Source organism: Mobula birostris, chromosome 14, assembly GCF_030028105.1.
Source record: "Mobula birostris isolate sMobBir1 chromosome 14, sMobBir1.hap1, whole genome shotgun sequence".
NCBI lineage: Eukaryota > Metazoa > Chordata > Chondrichthyes > Myliobatiformes > Myliobatidae > Mobula > Mobula birostris.
This window is the reverse complement of record NC_092383.1, coordinates 49,141,978-49,159,712: the sequence shown is the minus strand read 5'-3', so window position 1 is coordinate 49,159,712 and position 17,735 is coordinate 49,141,978. Positions and strand designations below refer to the sequence as shown.

The following is a 17,735-nucleotide window of genomic DNA, read 5'->3' as shown; positions in this document are numbered from 1 at the left end:
TTGTAAGGAAGCAGTGAGAAATAGAAATAAGGCATTTAAACTGGTTAAAAGCACTCATAACTTCCAACATATGATTCAGTACAAACAATCTCAGGCAGTGGTAAGGAGGACAATAAGACATGCTAAAAGAACGCACTGGAGAAAGTATTGTGATTCAATGGGAAACACAACTCAAGTAGGAGAGGTGTGGGGGATGATAAAAAGGATGGGAGGGGACAGGAGAGAGTGGAGGTACCCAGTTCTGGTTGATGGAAGTGTGACTGCAGTAACAAATAAGGAAAAGGCAGAGTTGTTGGCAAACACTTTTGTTATGGCACATAGTTCCGATAATTTGTCTGAGAAGGGAAGAAGAGGTAGAGAGAGAACAAAAGCTGAAAATATGGAGGCTTTATGTAGGAAAACTAACCTTGACGGTGTGCAAGATGTCCCTTTCAGCATGGGGGAATTAAGAAAGGCACTAGATAAAACAGGAAAGACTGCGCCAGGTAAAGATGAAATATGTTATAGTATGATAAAACACTTGAGTGAAGGAAGTCTGGAGAAACTACTGCCTCTGTATAACAAAGTCTGGGATGAAGGGAGAATACCAGGGAGCTGGAAAGAGGCAATAATTATTCCAATAAGGAAACCTGGGAAAGATGCCAGCAGGCCAGAGAACTACAGGCCAATTGCCTTGACGTCACATGTATGTAAACTTATGATATGATAAATGCGAGGTTAGTGTACTTCTTGGAAAGTAGAGGTATGGTGGCTATGTATCAAAGTGGGTTCAAGAAAGGAAGGAATACTATGGATCCAGTGTTGTGTCTAGAGGATGAAATAAGAAAAGCTCAAGTAAATAAAGAGACAGTGGTTGCAGTTTTTTTTGATGTTGAGAAAGCTTATGATATGTTATGGAAAGAGGGGCTCCTAATCAAGCTACATTTAATGGGAATGGGGGGGCAATGTTCAATTGGGTTAAGGACTTTTTAAACAGAAGAACTATTCGGGTGAAGATAGGATCAGAGCTATCAAGCCAGTATGTTGTAGAAAATGGGACACCTCAAGGGAGTGTAGTGAGTCCAACTTTATTCTCCATTTTGATAAATGATATATTTGTAAATATTCCAACGGAAGTGGGGAGGTCATTGTTTGCAGACGACGGGGCTTTGTGGAAAAGAGGGAGAAATATTGAACATATAGTTACGAAAATGCAAGATGGATTTAATCACGTTGAAGAGTGGGGGACAAAATGGGGTGTTAAATTTTCAGTGGAGAAGACAAAAGCCATGTTCTTTACAAGAAAAAAGTTCAGGGGACTTAATTTGAATCTGTATGGAAGTAACCTGGAGAGAGTTGAAAGTTTTTGGGAGTGCACTTTGACTTGAGATTAACATGGAGAGAACATGTTAGATATGTAGTTAGTAAATGTAAAAATGTGATGAATGTCATTAGGTGTCTTGCTGGATTGGAATGGGGTGCTGATTTTGCATCACTGAAGTATATTTATGTAGCATTAATAAGATCAAGATTAAACTATGGAAGTATTGTATGCGGGTCAGCAGCAAAATCTGTGCTGGCAGAACTGGATATCGTACACGCTTGGGCTCTAAGGGTGTGCTTGGGAGCGGTTAGAACTTCCCCAGTGTGTACTCTCCAAGTTGAGGCAAATGAAATGCCATTGAGGCTGCGGCGTAAACAGCTGGAGGCCAATTACTGGATTAATTTAAGGGGTCATGTTGATAGCCATCCTACAAAAGGGGTGTTGCAGACATGCTGGGAGAAGGAGAGGACACAAAAAGAAAGTTTTGGCTGGACAGGAGAGCAAACAGCAAAAGATATGGGTGTATACGATAAAAAGTTTTGTCCAAGTGTGGTGTGGCCTGTCAGACCTTTCTGGGTATTAGAAAATCCCTCTGTAGATTTGGAATTGCTTAAGATTAAGCACAGTAATAAGACAGCTGATATACTCAGTGAATATCATAGTTATAGGGAATGTAAGTATAAAGGCGTGCAGATTTTTACAGATGGATCAAAGGATCCAGAAACAGGTGCAACAGGGTCTGCAATTGTTGTACCAAGTTATCGAGTGGAAATTAGCAAGAGAACACCTGATTGCTTGAGGGTATATGCACTTGAAATGTTTGCCATATTTTTAGCACTAGAATGGAGTGAGCAGGTTGATTGTAATAATACTGTGATATGTAGCAATTCTGTGTCGGCTCTTGCAAGCATTAAGGCGGGTACAGCTAGAGGTCACCAGGATCTGTTTTATGAAATCCTGTTTGCAAATTCAAGACTGGCTAGACAAGGCAAAAATATTGTATTCATGTGGGTTCCAGCAGATTTAGGTATTATGGGAAATGAGACAGTAGATAGGCTGGCAAAAGCAGCAGTCAAAAAAGGATCTGTAGAGGTCAATATTAAACTATCAGAATCAGAGGGGAAGAGCACAATGTGGAGAAGGATAAATCAACAGTGGCAGCAGCATTGGGACAGAGCAATAAAAGGAAGACATTTACATTCAATTCAGAACAGAGTAGATATGGGAAGAAGTAGGGGAGTAATGCGGAAGGAGCAAGTAATTATAAGTAGACTGAGAATTGGGCACAGCAGCCTTAATGGTACTCTGGCCATCATAAATAAGCATCCAACAGGTTTTTGCGATCTATGTCAGGAGACTGAAACAGTAGAGCATATCCTTATTTCATGCCGGAAGTTTGCACAGGAAAGGCAACAAATGTTACAACAATCACGCAAAATAGGACTGGTAGAGAGGAGTGTTAAAGATTTATTGGAATGTGGGGAAAGTGATCAGGGGAGGAAATGGTTGTTTAGATTTTTAAGGGCGATGGGACTGGAAAGACGGCTTTAAAGTGAATTGACAATGAAGGACAATAAATCCTGAAGATGACAGTAATGCGACAATGTGGATGCCAACTGCCGTGAAGAAGAAGAAGAAGAAGAAGAAGAAGAAGAAGAAGAAGAAGAAGAAGAAGAAGAAGAAGAAGAAGAAGAAGAAGAACAACAACAACAACAACAACAACAACAACAACAACAACAACAACAACAACAACAACAACAACAACAACAACAACAACAACAACAACAACAACAACAACAACAACAACAACCACCACCACCACCACCACCACCACCACCACCACCACCACCACCACCACCACCACCACAACCACAACCACCACCACGCAGTATGCCTCCCCTGCACCTACAGGCAGGGCTCATGAAGACAGGACCCGGAGGGAGGACCTGGGAACCGAGCATTGCGCCTTCCCAGGGAGCCCCGACGGAGCGCGGAGCGAGTGTACTCAGGCTCCACAACCCAGCGGGACAGAGCACAGTGCATCACTTGCCTCCGTCGCGACCCGCACCGGAGGACCCGAGACACCGTAGCCATGGGAGAATGGACACCATGGCAGACACTGCCGGACCTAGAGGACGATCAAAGGGCCTCAACGATCTGCGCCACAAAACACACCCTGAAGCTCCCCAGATACGATGGTACCAGCCGCCTGGAGCCTTACCTGGCGCAAGTCAAACTTGCCACGTGGCACAACAGGTGGAGCCCCACCGAGACGGCGGTGCACCTTGCCTTGGCACTGGAAGGAGATGCCTGGCGGAGCAATGTGATTATAGGGCGCTCGTAGTGCTGCTCGAGCAGCGTTTTGAGCAGAGGCCGTGGGCAGAAGCAATGAGGGAAGAACTGTACAGCAGACAGTGCCGTATGGGAGAAAGTCTGGGGGCATTAGCGGCTGATCTCCGCTACTGTGCTCAGCATGGTGACACCCAGTTCCCTCTCGCGGCCCAGGGAGTGCTTGCCCTCCATGCCTTTGTAAAGGCGCTGACGCGGGAGCGCCTTCGGCAGCATGCTCGCCTGACGTCGCCATCATTGCTGGCCAAGGCGGAGAGGGCAGAAGTAATTTTAGCCCTGCAGGGTATTCCTGCATTGCCCTGCATGCCGTCAGACCGAGATTGTGTCACTGAGGCGGAGGAGGAGCCCGTGAGATGGGTCCGACCAGCGCCGTGCTGACCCCATTGCCAGCCACGAAATGATCTCTGCCTCCGGTGCGGTGAGGCAGGTCATTTGGCCTGGGGCCGCCCCGCACTGGCACCACGCCACGGCCCAGCGCAGCCACCGGGAAATGCATTGCGGTGGGGAACACACTGTGAAGCACGAGGTGTGGCTCGCCAACATCCGAGAGTCCTGCATATTTGGCTGGACCTGCTGGAGGGCCTGTGGGTCGGGGGTATCTTGGTGCTGAAGCCACCGCCTGTTTCACAGCAGCCCGCGGCAGAGCGGTACACCCGGCAGTGGCCCAGCGCAACACAGCTGAACCAGGGGCAAGCGACAGTGACGGCCCTTCAGGTGACATCCAGTGACAACCTCTCCACCGTGTACCAGCAGCTGCGCAGTGAACAGGTGAGTGATCTCGTGTTGGCCCGGGTGAGGGGATGGCTGAGTATGGGAGACGGTCGGAGTGGGCAGGGGTCTCCACCCTGGACCCAGAGACCAAACCCTCTACTCGCAGTGGGGAACGCTGGAGGTGCGCGACTGTTTGCTGTGCAGTCAGTGGCAGTTGTCCAATGGTGACAGACATCTCTTGCAGCTGGTGGTCCCCTGGGGGCTTTGCGTCACGTTGCTGCGGTCAGTGCACAGGCTGGTGGGGGCCTGCTATTTTGGAGTTGCAGAGACATTGGACAGGCTGCCATGCTTGCACGACCCCGAAGGGGCTGGGCCGCCAGTCTCGGGTGCCAATGCAGCAGTACATGGTGGGGGCCCCAGTATGGGCCTACTGCCCCTCCCGGAAGAAGGGACTACACCCCACGCTTGGAAGCCACTGGAAGGGGCCGGGAGAGGTGCTCGACTGCATCTCCGATGTGGTATATTGGGTGCGGTTGCCTGAGCGGCGGAAGGCAGTCCTGCTGCACCGGGACCGGCTGGCACAGTGTCAGCCCCTGGGCCACCACTAACCCAGCGAGGCTGAAGGAAGTAAGTGACAGTCCGGGTGCCCTGCCTCTTGCATCACACAGACAGGCGGCAGCGTCGATGTCCACCAGGATTTTGGACTTCGTTATGGACTCTGGGGTTGCTGAGGAGGGCTGACCCCTCTGGTGGGGGCAGTGTGATGCTTTGGGGGGGGAGGGGGTTCGTGGTTCACTCTCCGGGTCATGGAGCCCGGTCTGTTTTGTGTCTATTACAATAAAATGGTTGTTGAGTTCATCGAGCTTCCTTGTTTGTCATCATGGACTGAATGCTCGCCACAATATGTTGTCATCTCTTATAAGAAGACACAGGGAAAGGATCTAAAGAGGATGGAGAACATTCATGTAGAATGATAAGCACAAGATCCTGCAGATGCTGGAAATCTGAAGCAACACACGCAAAATGCTGGGGCTGAAGCCAGAATAAGAACGTGGCAGGAGGATGTGAGTACAAGCTGGCAGATAATAGTGAGACTAGGTGAAGGGGGAAGGTAGGTGCGTGGAAAAGGGAGGAAGAAGTGAGAAGTTGGGAGGTGATAGGTGAAAGAGGTAAATGGCTGAAGAAGAAGGGATCTGATAGGAGAGGAGAGTGGGTCACGGGAGAAAGGGAAGGAGGAGGGGTACCAGAGGGATCTGATAGGAGAGGAGAGTGGGTCACGGGAGAAAGGGAAGGAGGAGGGGTACCAGAGGGATCTGATAGGAGAGGAGAGTGGGTCACGGGAGAAAGGGAAGGAGGAGGGGTACCGAGGGATATGATTGACAGGTGGGGGGAAAGTGAAGCCAGAATGTGAAATGGAAAAAGAGAGAATTGGGGAGGGGGAGAAATTACTGTAAGTTAGAGAAATCGATGTTCATACTGTCACATTGGAGGCTACCCAGACAGAATGGGAGGTGTTGCACCTCGAACCTGAGTGTGGCCTCATCGTGACAGTGGAGCAGGCCATGGACTGACATGTTGGAATGGAAATTGGAAGTTGAATTGAAATGGGTGGCTATTGGGTGATCCTGCCCATTGTGACAGACAAGAGTGAAGGTATAAACACCCAGTGGCCAAATTGTTTGGTACAGGTGTGAATCCCGGTGTGGTCTTCGAAACATAGAAATCTACAGCACATTACAGGCCTTTCAGCCCACAATGCTGTGCCGATCATGTAACCTACTTTAGAAACTGCCTATAATTTCCCTACCGCATAGCCCTCTATTTTTCTAAGCTCCATGTACCTGTCTAAGAGTCTCTTAAAAGACCCTATTGTATCTGCCTCTACCACCGTCACCGGCAGTGCATTCCACGCACCCACCACCCTCTGTGTCTTCTGCTGCTTTACCCCATCCACTTCAAGATTCAATCTGTTGTACATTTCGAGATGCACGTCTGCACAACAGTGTTGTAACACATAGTTATTTGAGTTACTGTCACCTTCCTGTCAGCTTGAACCCATCTGGCCATTCTCCTCTGACCTCTCTCATTAACAAAGTGTTGTTGCCCACAGAACTGCTGCTCATGGTGTTTTTTTGTTTTTTCTACTGTTCTCTGTAAACTCTAGAGCAGATGTTCACAACCTTTTCTTTATGCCATGGACCAATACCATTAAGCAAGGGCTCCAGGTTGTGCATGAAAACCCCAGGAGATCAGCAGTTTCTGAGATACTCAAACCACCCCATCTGGTACCAATAATCATTCCACAGTCAAAGTCACTTTGATCACATTTCTTCCCCATTCTGATGTTTGGTTTGAACAACACCTGAGCCTCTTGACCATGTCTGTGTGCTTTAATGCATTGAGTTGTTGCCACAAGATTGGCTGATTAGATATTTGTATTAGTGAGGAGGTGTACAGGCATACCTCATGAAGTGGCCATCAAGTGTGGATAGTATGAACTGCCTCAGTGAAGAACAGAGGCTTGTGTGTTGTGTTAGTGTGAGTCTCACCCTCTCCTCTCCCTGCAGTCTCTGCACAGTGGTCCTGGAGCACCTCAGCCCATCTGCCAAAAGCGCAGGGTTTGACGTGAAGGCACTTCGAGCATTCCGAGTGTTGAGGCCACTGCGTCTGGTGTCGGGCGTTCCCAGTAAGTATGGCAGCAGTTGCTTCCTCTGTTTCACAAGATACACAAAATGCTGGAGAACTCATCTGCCCCCTTTCCCTTCCAGTCCTAATGAAGTGTCTCGGCATGAAATGTTGACTGTTCATTCATTTCCACATATGCTGCCTGAACTTTTGAGTTCCTGCAGTATTTTGTGTGTGTATTGCTCTGGATTTCCAGCATCTGTGGATCATCTTGTGTTGATTACTTAGGAGATGTGCTCCTTTATTGTGACCTCTCTGCTCGGATAATGAAGGTCTCATTCATTGTACACTTAGTGACCACTTTGTTAGATACCTCCTGTACACAGAGAGTGGAAACAGACTGAATGTTCCTGGTCCTTTGCTGCTGTAGCTTCAAGGTTCAACATATTGTGCATTTAGATACTATCCTGCACACCACTGTTATAACACATGGTTATTTGAGTTACTATCACCTTCCTGTCAGCTTGAACTAGTCTGGCCATTCTCCTCTGACCACCCTCATTAGGAAGACATTTTTGCCCAGACAACTGCTGCTCACTGCTTTTTCTTTTGTTTTTGCATCATTACCTGTCAACTCTGGAGACTGTTGTGTGTGAAAAATGGTTCAACTTAATATTGGAGAATGTATCCAGTATACAACCTGAAATTCTTACTGTTCGCAGACATCCACAAAACAATAAAAAACCTACAAAGAATAAATGACAGAAATGTTAGAACCCTAATTCCGAACAGATCAGCAGTTTCTGAGATACCCAGATTGTTTGGTCTGGCACTAACAGTCAAAGTCACTTAGATCACATTTCTTCCCCATTCTGAGCAACAACTTGACCCTGCATGCTTTAATGCATTAAATTGCTCACACGTGATTGGCTGAGCGTTAACCAGCAGGTGTACAAGTGTACCTAATAAAGTGGCCACTGAGAATTGAACTCTCTTGTTATTCTTCTCAAGCACCTGAACTTTTCTGGTATATCAACTTTGGCCAACTGTGTTTCTTGACCTGAAGATCACATTGCAGCTCTGGACCTGTTGTTCCCTCTTCCTTCCTGAAACTAAACAGACAGATTCAGATTTATTTATCAACCTAGGATGTGCTTAGGGGGAGGGGGGCAGTCACTACACATTCTGGCACCAACATAGCAAGCTCACATCACACATGGTACACTCTCCCCTCTTAACAGATTCCTTGTCTTCAGCCCTTTTCTCTTCCACCTATCACCTCCCAGCTTCTCACTTCATCCTCACTCCCCTCCTCCTACCTTCCCCCTCACCTGCCAGCTTGTCCTCCTTCCCCTCCCCCCATCTTCTTATTCTGGCTTCTGCCCCCTTCTTTTCCAGTCCTGATGAAGGGTCTCAGCCTGAAACATTGACTGTTTGTTCCTGTCCATCGTTGCTGTCTGACCTGCTGAGTTCCTGCAGCATCCTGCAGTTGTTCTGGATTTCCAGCTTCTGCAGAATCTCTTGTGTTGGTTTTTCACAAGGAGGTTTGATAGGCTGTTTATTCGGGGACAGGTTCAGAGTAACAGGGAGATCTGCATTTGATGTGACACTGACCATGCTGAGATAACATGCAGAGTAACAGTATAGTTGTGAGAGTCACTGTCTTTCACATTCACATTAATTCGTGAAAACAGTAGGTCCTTGGAAACTACCCGATGAGACAGAATGATTCAAACTATGATTATCTTTTGAGAACTATGTTTATTAGGACAGGACAGGCCAGAGGAAGCACTAGCATACTGTACTTATCTAGGCATATGCAGGCCCCCCCTCATTGCAGCTCTCCTCCCATTCTGCCAATCAACCATTCATGCAGCCCATTGGTGAGGCTCCCCAAAACTAACCCAAGCCCCCAACAGCTGTACCTTTCCACTGTTATGAAATGCTGCAGTATGGACCAATACCTAGCACCATCTCAAACCACAGAACCAGAAACAATCATCACTTTGCCACTCTTCATGAGTCCCACTCCTGTATTCACCTGCCTTTCATAAACACAAGGGATTCTGCAGATGCTGGAAATCCAGAGAATCACACACAAACTACTGGAGGAACTCGGCAGGCCAGGCAGCATCCATGAAAATGAATAAACAGTTGATGTTTTGGGCTGAGACCCTTCTTCAGGACTGGAAAGGAAGGGGGGAAGATGCCAGAATGAAAAGGTGGGGGCGGCATCAGGAAGAGAAGAAAGGTGAATCCAGGTAGGTGGGAAAGGTAAAGGGTTGGAGAAGAAGGGATCTGATGGGAGAGAGAGTGGACCATGGGAGAAAGGGAAGGAGGAGGGGGGCCAGGGGAGTTGATAGGCAGGGAAGGGGGAGGGAAAAATACTGGAAGGAAAAATTGATGTTCATGCCATCAGGTTGGAGGCTATGTAGACAGAACATGAGGTGTTGCTCCTCCACCCTCATTATGATAAAAGAGGCTGTGGATTGACATCTTTCATTTTGCCTCTGTTGTCCCACAGTAGATTGCTGTCTCTTGGTTACTTCTGTAGTAGTACTCAAAGCTGCCGCAGCCAGTTCTCTTCCATTCACGGCTACAGTGTTGAGGCATTCAACAAGCATAAAGATTAACCCTTTAACATGAACATCAAAACATTCAGTGAAATATATTGTTTGCATTAACAACCAACAGAGCCAAGGGTGTGCCCACTGGGGGCAGCCCACAAGTGTCTCCACACATTCTGGAGCCAACACACAGAATACAATGTACCAAGCTATAAAGCTATAACAACAAAACAGCTACCCATCAAAAGACATGTACACAGACCTCTAGTGACAGAACAGGCCATCTTCGGCCTTCAGTCTCCATCAGACTCGTGGACTCACAGACAAAAGGCCTCTGACTTCCCCGGTGGATTCGCAGAGATTGGGCCTCTGACTTCCCCAGTTGGTTTACAAAGATTGGGCCTCTGAATTCCCCAGTGGATTTACAGACACTTGTAGATTCAGGGCTCTGGCCATTGGGCCTTGACTTCACAATTTCTGATCGACTTTTGGGCTAAGATTTGTACATAGTCAGAGAAAACTACAACATAGAAACAGGCACTTTGGCCCATCTAGTCTGTGCTGACCCATTTAAACTGCCAAGCCCTATCGACCTGCTCCCAGAGCATGGCTGTCCATATCCCTCCCAGCCACGTATCTATCCAAACTTCTCCCGAATGGTGAAATCAAATCCGCATCCACCACTTGTGCTGGCAGCTTGTTCCACACTTTCACCACCCTCTGAGTGAAGAAGTTTCCCCTTCATGTACCTCTTAAACATTTCACCTTTCACCCTTAACCCAAGACCTCTGGTTATAGTCCCATCCCACCTCAGTAGAAAAAGCTTGCTTGTATTTACCCTCATAATTTTGTATATCTCCTCTCAATCTTCTATGTCCTTGGAATAACGTTCTAACCTAGTCAATCTTTCCTGATTAACTCAGGTCCCCTGGTCCTCGCAGCACCTTGAAATTTTTCTCTGTACTCTTTCAATCTTATTTCCATCTTTCATGTAGATGGGTGACCAAAACTGCACACAATACTCCAAATTAGACCTCATCAATGTCTTGTACAACCACAACATGACATCCCATCACTTGTACTCAGTACTTTGATTTATGAAGGCCAGTGTGCCAAAAGCTTTCTTTACGATCCTATCTACCTGTGACACCACTTTCCATAAGACATAAAAGAGCAGAGCTAGGCCATTCGGCCCATTGAGTCTGCCCCACCATACAATCATGGCTGATCCTTTTTTCCCCTCCTCAGCCCCATTCCTCTTCCTTCTCCCCGTAACCTTTGATGCTGTTTCCAATCAAGAATCTGTCATGCTCTGCCTGAAACACACACAATGACATGGCCTCCATAGCTACCTGCGGTAATAAATGCCACAAGTTTACTATCCTCTAGTTAAAGAAAATTTTCCGCATCTCTGTTTTAAATGGATTCCCCCCTATCTTGAGGGTGTGGCCACTTGTCCTAGACTCCCCCACCATCCTTTCCACCTCTACTCTGTCTAGGTCTTTCAACATTCGAAAGGTTTCAGTGAGATCCCCCTTCATCCTTCTAAATCCCAGAAAGTACAGACCCAGAGCTAAAAAAAATTCCTCTTGTGATAACCCTTTCATTCCTGGAATCATCCCTGTGAACCTCCTCTGAACCCTCTCCAATGCCAGCACATCTTTTCTCAGATGAGGAGCCCAAAACTGTTCACGATAAACAAAGTGAGGCCTCACCAGTGCCTTATAAAGCCTCAGCATCACATCCTTGCTCATGTGTTCTAGACCTCTTGAAATGAATGCTAACATTGCATTTGCCTTCCTCACCACAGACTCTGCCTGCAAGTTAACTTTAAGGGTGTTCTGCACAAGGACTCACAAGTGCCTTTGCATCTCAGATTTTTGGATTTTCTCCCCATTTAGAAAATAGTTTGCACATTTATTTCTACTACCAAAGTGCATGACCATGCATTTTCCAATATTGTACAAACGTATTTCAGTTGCCACTTTCTTGCCCATTCTCCTAATCTAAGTCCTTCTGCAGTCCTCCTGTTTCCTCAACACCACCAATCTTTGTATCATCTGCAAACTTGGCAATAAAGCCATCCTCTAAATCATTGATATACAGCATAAAAAGAAGTAGTCCCAACAATAACTCCTGCGGAACACCACTAGTTACTGGCAGCCAACCAGAAAAGGATCTTTCCATTCCCACTCACTGCCTCCTACCAATCAGCCATGTTAGTAACTTTTCTGTAAAACCATGGGCTCTTAACTTGGTAAGCAGCCTCATCTGTGGCACCTTGTCAAAGGCCTTCTGAAAGTCCAAATATACAACATCCACTGCATCCCCTTTATCTATCCTATGTGTAATCTCCTCAAAGAATTCCAACAGGTTCATCAGGCAAGATTTGCCCTAAAGGAAATCATGCTGACTTTGTCCTATCTTGTTCTGTGTCACCAAGTATTTTCAATGAATTATAGATCTATATTCCCAGATCCTTTTGCTCGTGCTCACTGTATATGACCGACCCTGTGTGCAACGCCTCACACTGGTCTGCATTAAATACCACCTGATATTTTTCAGCCCACTTTTCCAGATGGTCCAGATCCCGCTGCAGGCTTGATAGTCTTCCTCACTGCCCACTACAGCCCCAATCTTGGTGTCATCTACAAATTTGCTGATCCAGTTAATCACATTATCATCCAGATCATAAGACCATAAGAGATAAGAGCAGAGGTAGGCCATTCAGCCCATTGAGCCATTCCATCATGGCGTATCCCAGATACCATTCAACCCCATACAGCTGTCCACTCACCATATCCCTTGATGCCCTGACCAATCAGGAATCTATCAAATTCTGCTTTAAATTTACCCACGGACCTGGCCCCCACCACAGTCTGGAGCAGAGCAATCCTCTGATTCACAACCCTTTGATGGAAAAAAAAAATCCTCCTTACTTCTATTTTAAAACATTGCCCCTCAATTTTGAGGCAAGGCCCTCTAGTTCTGGATAACCCCACCACAGGAAACATCCTCTCTACGTCCACCCTATCTAGTCCTTTCAACATTCGGTAGCTTTCAATGAGCTCCCCCATGCATTCTTCCAATTTCCAGTGAGTACAGGCCCAAAGCTGCCAATCACTCCTCATATGTTAACCCCTTCATTCCTGGAATCATCCTCATAAACCTCCTCTGGACAATGACAATACATCCTTTCTGAGATATCGGGCCCAAAACCGTTGACAATACTCCAAGTATGGCCTGACTAATGTCTTATCAAGGTTCAGTATTTTCTCCTTGCTTTTATATTCTATTCGCCTTGAAATAAATGCAAATAAATGCACTTGCTTTCTTTATCACAGACTAAACCTGTAAATTAATCTTCTTGGAGTCTTGCACGAGGACTCCCAAGTCCCTCTGTACCTCTGATGTTTGAATTTTCTCCCCATTTAGATAATAGTATGCACAATTGTTTCTTTTACCAAAATGCATTATCACACATTTCCAACACTGTATTCCATCAGCCACTATTTTGCCCATTCTTCCAATTTGTCTAAGCCCTGCTGCAATCACATTGCTTCCTCAGCACTACCTACCCCTCCGCCTATCTTTGTATGATCCACAAACTTTGTCACAAAGCCATCAATTCCATTATCTAAATTATTGACAGCCAATGTGAAAAGGAGCAGTCCCAATACTGACCCCTGAGGAACACCAGTCACTGGCAGCCAACCAGAAAAGGCCCTGTTTATTCCCACTCACTGCCTCCTGCCTGTCAGCCATTGCTTTATCCGTGCTAGTATCTTTCCTGTAGTGCCATGGGATTTTATCTTGTTAAGCAGCCTCATTATGGCACCTTATCAAATACCTTTTGAAAATCCAAGTAAATGACATCCACTGCCTTACCTCTGTCCACCCTGCTTGTTACTTCTTCAAAAAAAACTTAACAGATTTGTAGGCAAGATTTCCCTTGACAGAAGCCATGCTGACTTTGACTTATTTTTATCATTAGTCTCCGAGTACCCTGAAACCTCATCCTTAATAATAGACTCCAACACTTTCCCAACCACTGAGGTTAGGCTAACTGACCTATAATTTCCTTTCTTTTGACTTCCTCTGTTCTTAAAGAGTGGAGTGATATTTGCAATTTTCCAGTCCTCCAGGACTATGCCAGAATCAAGTGATTCTTGAAAGATCATGACCAATGCATCTGTTATCTCTTCAGCAACCTCTCTCAGGACTCTGGGATGTAGTCCATCTGGTCCAGGTGACTTATCCACCTTAAGACCTTTGAGTTTGCCTAGCACTTTTTCCTTTGTAATAGCAATAGCACTCACTCCTGCTCCCTGACACTCACGGACCTCTGGCACACTGCTAGTGTCTTCCACAGTGAAGACAGATGCAAAGTACCCATTAAGTTCATCTGCCATTTCTTTGTCCCCACGCTACTACATCATTTTCCAGTGGTCCAATATCAACTCTTACTTCCCTTCTACTTGTTATATAACTGAAAAAATTTATAGTATCCTGGTTTATATCATTGGCTAGTTTGCCCTCGTATTTCATCTTTTCCCTTTATATCGCTTTTTTAGTTGCTTTTTTTTTATTTTAAAAGCTTCCCAATCATCCAACTTCCCACTCACTTTTGCTACCTTATATGTCCTCTCCTTGGCTTTTACACAGTCCTTAACTTCCCTGTCAGCCACGGTTGCCTCATCCTGCCATCTGAGAACAAATCCTTCTGTGTAACATATCTATCCTGCGCATTGTGAACTATTCCCAGAAACTTCAGCTACCTCTGTTCTGTAATCATCCCCGCCAGTATCCTTCTCTGATCCACCTGAGCAATCTCTTCTCTCATGCCTCTGTAATTCTGTTTATTCCATTGCAATGTTGATACACGTGAGTTATGCTTCTCGCTCTCAAATTGCAGTATGAATTCAATCATATTATGATCACTGCCTCCTAAGAGTTCCTTTATGTTAAGGTCCCTAATAAGATCTGGATTATTACACAACACCCAATCTAAGGTAGTTCTTCCCAGAGTAGACTGAAGCACAAGCTGCTCTAAAAAGCCACCTCTTAGGCATTCAACAAATTTCCTCTCCTATGATCCGACACCAACCTGATTTTCCCAATCCCCTTGCATATTGAAGTCCCCCATTACCCTTATTACGTGCCTTTTCCAGCTCCCTTTGCAATCTCAGCCGCACATCTTGGCTACTATTTGGAGGCCTATGTATGATTCCCATAATGGTTTTTTAACTTTTACAGTTTCTTAACTCCACCCACAAAGATTGTTGATTATAGATGACAAACAACAATGGATCCAGCACTGATCCTTGTGGCTCTCCAGTAGTCACAGACCTCCATTCAGAGAGGCAACCATCTACTACCACTCTCTGGCTAATCTAATTTACTACCTCATCTTGAATGCCAAGCGACTGAACTTCCCGACCAACCCCTCATGCAGGACCTTGTCAAATGTTTTGTTAAAATCCATGTAAACAATATCCATTGCTTTGGCTTCATCAACTTTCCTGTTAACTTCCTCGAAAACTCTATAATAGGGGTCGCCAACCCTTCGATCGCGATTGACTGGTCGATCTTTGAGGCTTTCCCAGTAGATGCGGAAGAAAAATCAAAAATAATACACAAATACTATTGTAATGTGAGCATTATAGAAGTAATACTAATTAGGATAATTGTAATATAGCAATATTTTCGCTAAAAAGCTGTTTGTAAAGAGAGATTGTTTCCGGGTTGCAGGGGTTCAGTTCCGTTCTTTCTGCCCAGTGCTCATGTGTGTAGTTCCCCCGCCGTGCACCACGTTTTCAGTGTAGTCTGTGCTGCATCAAAGTGACCAATTAGATTAGGTAGCAGTACAGACTGTCGTAAACATCAATATACGGCAGTGTCCCCAACCTCCAGTGCAGTGGTGCAGCAGTAGTCGGGATGCACACAGCACATCTTTTAAGAAAGAAAACCGAAATAAACAAGCTAATTAATTAGGTGCTGCCTGGCACGTAAATGTTGGCCCAGATCAGAGGCGACGCAATCAGCACTTGCTCGTGATACCCTGATAGCATAGCGGAGGCTCCACTAAAGAAGGCAAAAAACATGCAAATTCCATCCAGAATGGGAAGAGGAATTTCTATCTACCTCAGTGAAAGACAAGTGTGTATGTATGTTGTGCCACCAAACACAAGCACTGACTAAAAGAGGGAATCTGGAGCGGCACCACAACACCAACCATCAGGAATTTAAAGACACCTACCCCCCAAAGAGCGCAATTCGTGCCTGGAAAGTTGAGCTGAAATCGGGGTTGAAGGCCCAGCAATCGTTTTCCACAAAACATGCTGCTCAAAATAAGGCTGCTATTGAAGCATCATTTCCTCTAAGTCACCTTTTGGCTGAACACAAGAAGTCTTTTACAGATGGCGATTTATTCAAGGAAGCAACGGTCATTACCGCAGAGACTGTTTTTAGTGACTTTAAAAACAAAAACGGCATTACAACGGCAATACATAATATACCGCTTGGCCCTGCAACAGTGACAAGGAGGGTAGAGTCACTGTCAGAGGACGTGGATATTTTTCACTACAGTTCGATGAATCCCTGGATGTAATGCAAACAGCTCAGCTTGTTGTATTTGTCAGAATGGCTTTCCAGGATTTACAACAAAGGAGGACTTCCTCACTCTTTTGCAATTAAAGGAAAGAATGAGAGGTGAGGATATTTACAATGAGTTTAAAAAAATATGTCCGTGAAAATGACATTCCCATTCATAAACTGGTGGCAATTACTGCTGATGGGGCCGAGCAATGCGCGGTGTGCGCGTTGGTTTTATAGCACTAAAAGTCAGTGCCTACTTCGGGTCAACTTATCTGTGTGAAATTGCATTTTCTCAGATGAAAATTATTAAATCTAAGTACAGGAGCTGACTTACTGACAGACACCTCACTAGGGTTGCTAACTTTCTCACTCTCAAATAAGGGACAAAAGTAGCAGTCAAATCCCGGGACACTTGTGTTTACCCTGAGAAAGACTACCATTACCATGAAGCCTTGCGCGGGCATCTGTGTGCGTGTGCGTGATATGCCGATTTTTTTTTAACCCCACGAATCGGTTTTGGCTTAATCTTCATTATTTCTACTTTATATAGGCTGTGTATTTATGATATCATTCTTGCTTTTACTATATGTTAGTGTTATTTTAGGTTTTATGTGTTATTTGGTATGATTTGGTAGGTTATTTTTTTGGGTCTGGGAACGCTCAAAATTTTTTTCCTTATAAATTAATGGTAATTGCTTCTTCAGCATAAAGCATTTTGGCACGAAAGGTTTCAAAGGAACGCTCTACCTTAGCCGGGGAAATACGGGACAGTTGGCAACCCTACACCTCACAGACTGTCTCAGACTGGCTGTCTGTAGTTATGAGCCGAATTTCAGGGAACTAGCAGAAAGTATTCAGCCCCAGTCATCACACTGAGTACAACAGTCAATTTTTATTCATTTATTTTTCATGTTGAAATAAAATTAAATAATGAAACTTAGAATTAAAGGTGTGAAGTATTGTAATATTCTTAAAGAAAGACAGCTACGGCCTGTTTGATATGCTAGTTACAGTGTATTCTTGTTTGAATTAATTTGAAAGTTTGACAGAAGTATTTTATGTAATTCAAATACAATTCACCCAAATAAAAGGCCTAAAATTGGAAGTACAATGAGCTGTTTTTTCTCTAAATGATTTAGTAGGTAGATCTTGCCTTTCACTGAGGTCGAGGTAGGGGATCTTGGGCTTAAAAAGGTTGGCGACCACTACTCTATAAAGTTGATTAGACTTGATCTACCACACACAAAGCCATGCTGACTATCCCTAATCAGTCTCCTTCTATCCAAATATTCATTTAACCAGTCTCTTAGAAGGTGTTTCAATAATTTTCCCACTCCTGATGTCAGGCTCTTAAAGACTTCCTTAAACAGCGGAACAACATTAGCAATGCTCTAACCATCTGGTACCTGTCCTGTCGCTAAGGATGATTTAAATATTTCTGCTGGGGTCCTCTCACAGGGTCCAAGGGAACATGTTGCCCGGCCTTGGGGATTTCTCCACCCTGATTTGCCTGAAGACTGTGAACATCTTGTCTGTAAACTGCATAGAGTCCCTGACTTTACGGCTGCTTTGCCTCACTTCTA

General features: G+C 45.2%; 1 protein-coding gene across 2 annotated transcripts in view; it reads left to right on the top strand.

The window, feature by feature from the left end:
- The window catches only part of LOC140209887 (voltage-dependent L-type calcium channel subunit alpha-1S-like), a 419,288-nt gene that overhangs the window by 67,093 nt on the left and 334,460 nt on the right, over positions 1 to 17,735 (top strand). For both annotated transcript variants that reach the window (XM_072278518.1, XM_072278519.1), the window contains exon 4: positions 6,931 to 7,049. In XM_072278518.1, coding sequence (XP_072134619.1) covers positions 6,931 to 7,049 — 119 coding nt within the window. The remainder of the gene's footprint in view (positions 1 to 6,930; positions 7,050 to 17,735) is intronic.